The following is a 2,435-nucleotide window of genomic DNA, read 5'->3' as shown; positions in this document are numbered from 1 at the left end:
GCGCCTCGCTCAGCCAGTGACTGACCTTAATTTTCAACAACTTTTTCTGCATGGCTGATGAGTCTCCAGACATATCTGACCACCGGTGAAGTTCTTCCTTTGCTGAATGGAGCCAATCTGTGAATTCCTGGACTGCATCTAAGTACATTAGATGGTCTTTCACAATCTCTTCTGCTTTCCTCATTTTCTCCTAATAAACAAAGAAAAAGCTACATTAACAGTAGTCGTCACTGAGAACATGAAATCAGATAAGACAATAGGCCTGATTTAGGTCTCTTAATGTATCTCAAAGGATTTCATTCTTAATCTTGAATTTTCTCTGAGTTTAATATCTTTAAAAGAAACTATCACATCTTAATTACATTGAAAGACTGAGGAGCAACCACTTTTTCTATAAGTTTGCTATTGACTAGCTCAGCAGAAAGATCTATGCTTAATGAATGCTGGCTAACATCCCTCACTAACAACCCACTTAATAATAATTATTGTAATGACTATTGTCATTATTCAAGCAATTATCTGTGTTAACTTGGTGTGCAGCATTCTGCTCAGCACCTGAAATGTGTTTGGCCATTTGATCCTCACAAGAGCCCTGTGACGTACATACGATCCTTATCACCATTTTACAGGAACCGACACTCAAGCTTACAGAGGTTAAGTAATGTGCCCAAAGTCACACATGCAAAAAGTGTCAAAGCCAGAACTCAAACTTAGGTCTTTTTGACTCCAGAGTTGTAGCTCTTAATCATTGCTGAGATAAAAATGAAGATAAACAAACACGAATGTTAATAATTGTAATATCATTTAGACAATGAGAGTTCCCAAAAAGCAAACCAAAGAAAGAAAGCAAACAAAATTCTCTCTCAATTTCTATAATGTTCACAAATATCCAAAAGAAAAATGATGGAGCAAAATAAAGATTCACATATGGAATTGAAAAGGTTTTTTTTTTGTATTTTTGTGACCGGTAAGGGGATCACAACACTTGGTGTGGTGTTGCCCACCACAAATATCCAAAAGAAAAATGATGGAGCAAAATAAAGATTCACATATGGAATTGAAAAGGGTTTTTTTTTGTCTTTTTGTGACCGGTAAGGGGATCACAACACTTGGTGTGGTGTTGCCCACACCACGCTCAATCAGTGAGCACACCAGCCAGTCCTATATAGGATCCGAACCTGTGGCGGGAGCGTCGCGGCGCTCCCAGCGCCGCACTCTCCCGAGTGCGCCACGGGGCTGGCCCGAAAAGGTTTTTTTGATATTACATAAAGAAGGCTATACTTGGGAGAATAGAAAAATGCAGTTTTTACTAAGATGAGAAATGAACACCATACTTTGTACAAAATTGAAATCTGGGAGGCAAATACACTTGTATTTAATATAACAAATATAAGTGTATAAAAAGAAAAAGGTCTTTAAACACTGACAATTGATGCTCACACAATTTTACAAAGAAGTTAGGTGAGTTGACTAACAAAGTGGAGAAAGGTGAAAGATATGGAATAAAGAATAATCCCAAAATTGCAGAAAGAGAAAACTACATGAGCATTCACAGGTGAGAAATGATCTTTATGTAATATCTAGTCACCAAACGTACAAGTAGATTTAGAGCAGCCAATTCTCCAATAATTTAACCCACAGTATATTCTTTACCTGAGCCTTGAAGCTTTTTCTTTGATACAAAGCACTGACCTTGGCAACAGTTGTTATATCATTAAACTGTGTCTTCAGCTCCTCTTGAACTATTTCCTTGAAAGACTCGTCCCCAGTCTTCTCATAGAGCTCCCTGGACTTTGCAGTTAGGAGGTGAAGGGCTCCGGCATGATCTTCTGCCTCAGACACAATAGACTGAAAGTGGTCCAACAGGGAAAACTTCTCTTTCAGACCTGGCTGCACTTGTAAGGGATGTTCCACTGTTTGATCCACTGATTCCATCCACTGCTCCAACTGGTTTTTCCTCTCTAGATAGTCGTTCCATTGGCTAATCACAGACTCTAAAGTGCTAGAATTAATGTCACATTATCAAAATGAGTTATCTTGATATCATTACTGCAAACCTATTACAAATGACAAGGTCATTACATCCATGTAAATTATTTTACTGAATGCTACTGTAGGTGATGAAAATGTTGCTTTGGAGTGCAGGGAGAAACACTACTTCTCTGATCCACAAGATCCATAACACAGTTCCTTCAAACCAAGTAAATCTATGTTAAAATTTGAAGTAAGAAGCTGTAGTCATACATACATCTGGAGATTTGTCCTCAGTGAACAGACACATTTATGTGTTATGTTGTTAAAAATCAGTACTAGGACAACAATTAGATTTTATTTAGTATATATCAGTTCTTAATTTTCTTGGGGATAGTTTATCTAATTAAAATCAGAAGGTAATTATTTGCTGACTGGAATTTACAAGGTATCTTCCTGTGTAA

At 37.4% G+C, this 2,435-nt stretch overlaps 1 protein-coding gene across 1 annotated transcript; it reads right to left on the bottom strand.

Annotated features, from left to right (window-relative positions):
* Positions 1-25: 25 nt before the first annotated feature.
* On the bottom strand, positions 26-2,002 carry LOC103584502 (nesprin-1-like; the record flags this gene model as incomplete). The annotated part of the gene is made up of 2 exons (XM_008565477.1): positions 26-190; positions 1,693-2,002. Coding segments are annotated over 2 exons (475 nt in total), but the record flags the coding sequence as incomplete, so codon positions are not given.
* Between the last annotated feature and the right edge of the window lie 433 nt (positions 2,003-2,435).

This window comes from Galeopterus variegatus, unplaced genomic scaffold (assembly GCF_000696425.1).
Source record: "Galeopterus variegatus unplaced genomic scaffold, G_variegatus-3.0.2 Scaffold61652, whole genome shotgun sequence".
Classification (NCBI taxonomy): domain Eukaryota; kingdom Metazoa; phylum Chordata; class Mammalia; order Dermoptera; family Cynocephalidae; genus Galeopterus; species Galeopterus variegatus.
Note: the sequence above shows the minus strand (reverse complement) of the source record. Positions and strands in the feature narration are given on the sequence as shown.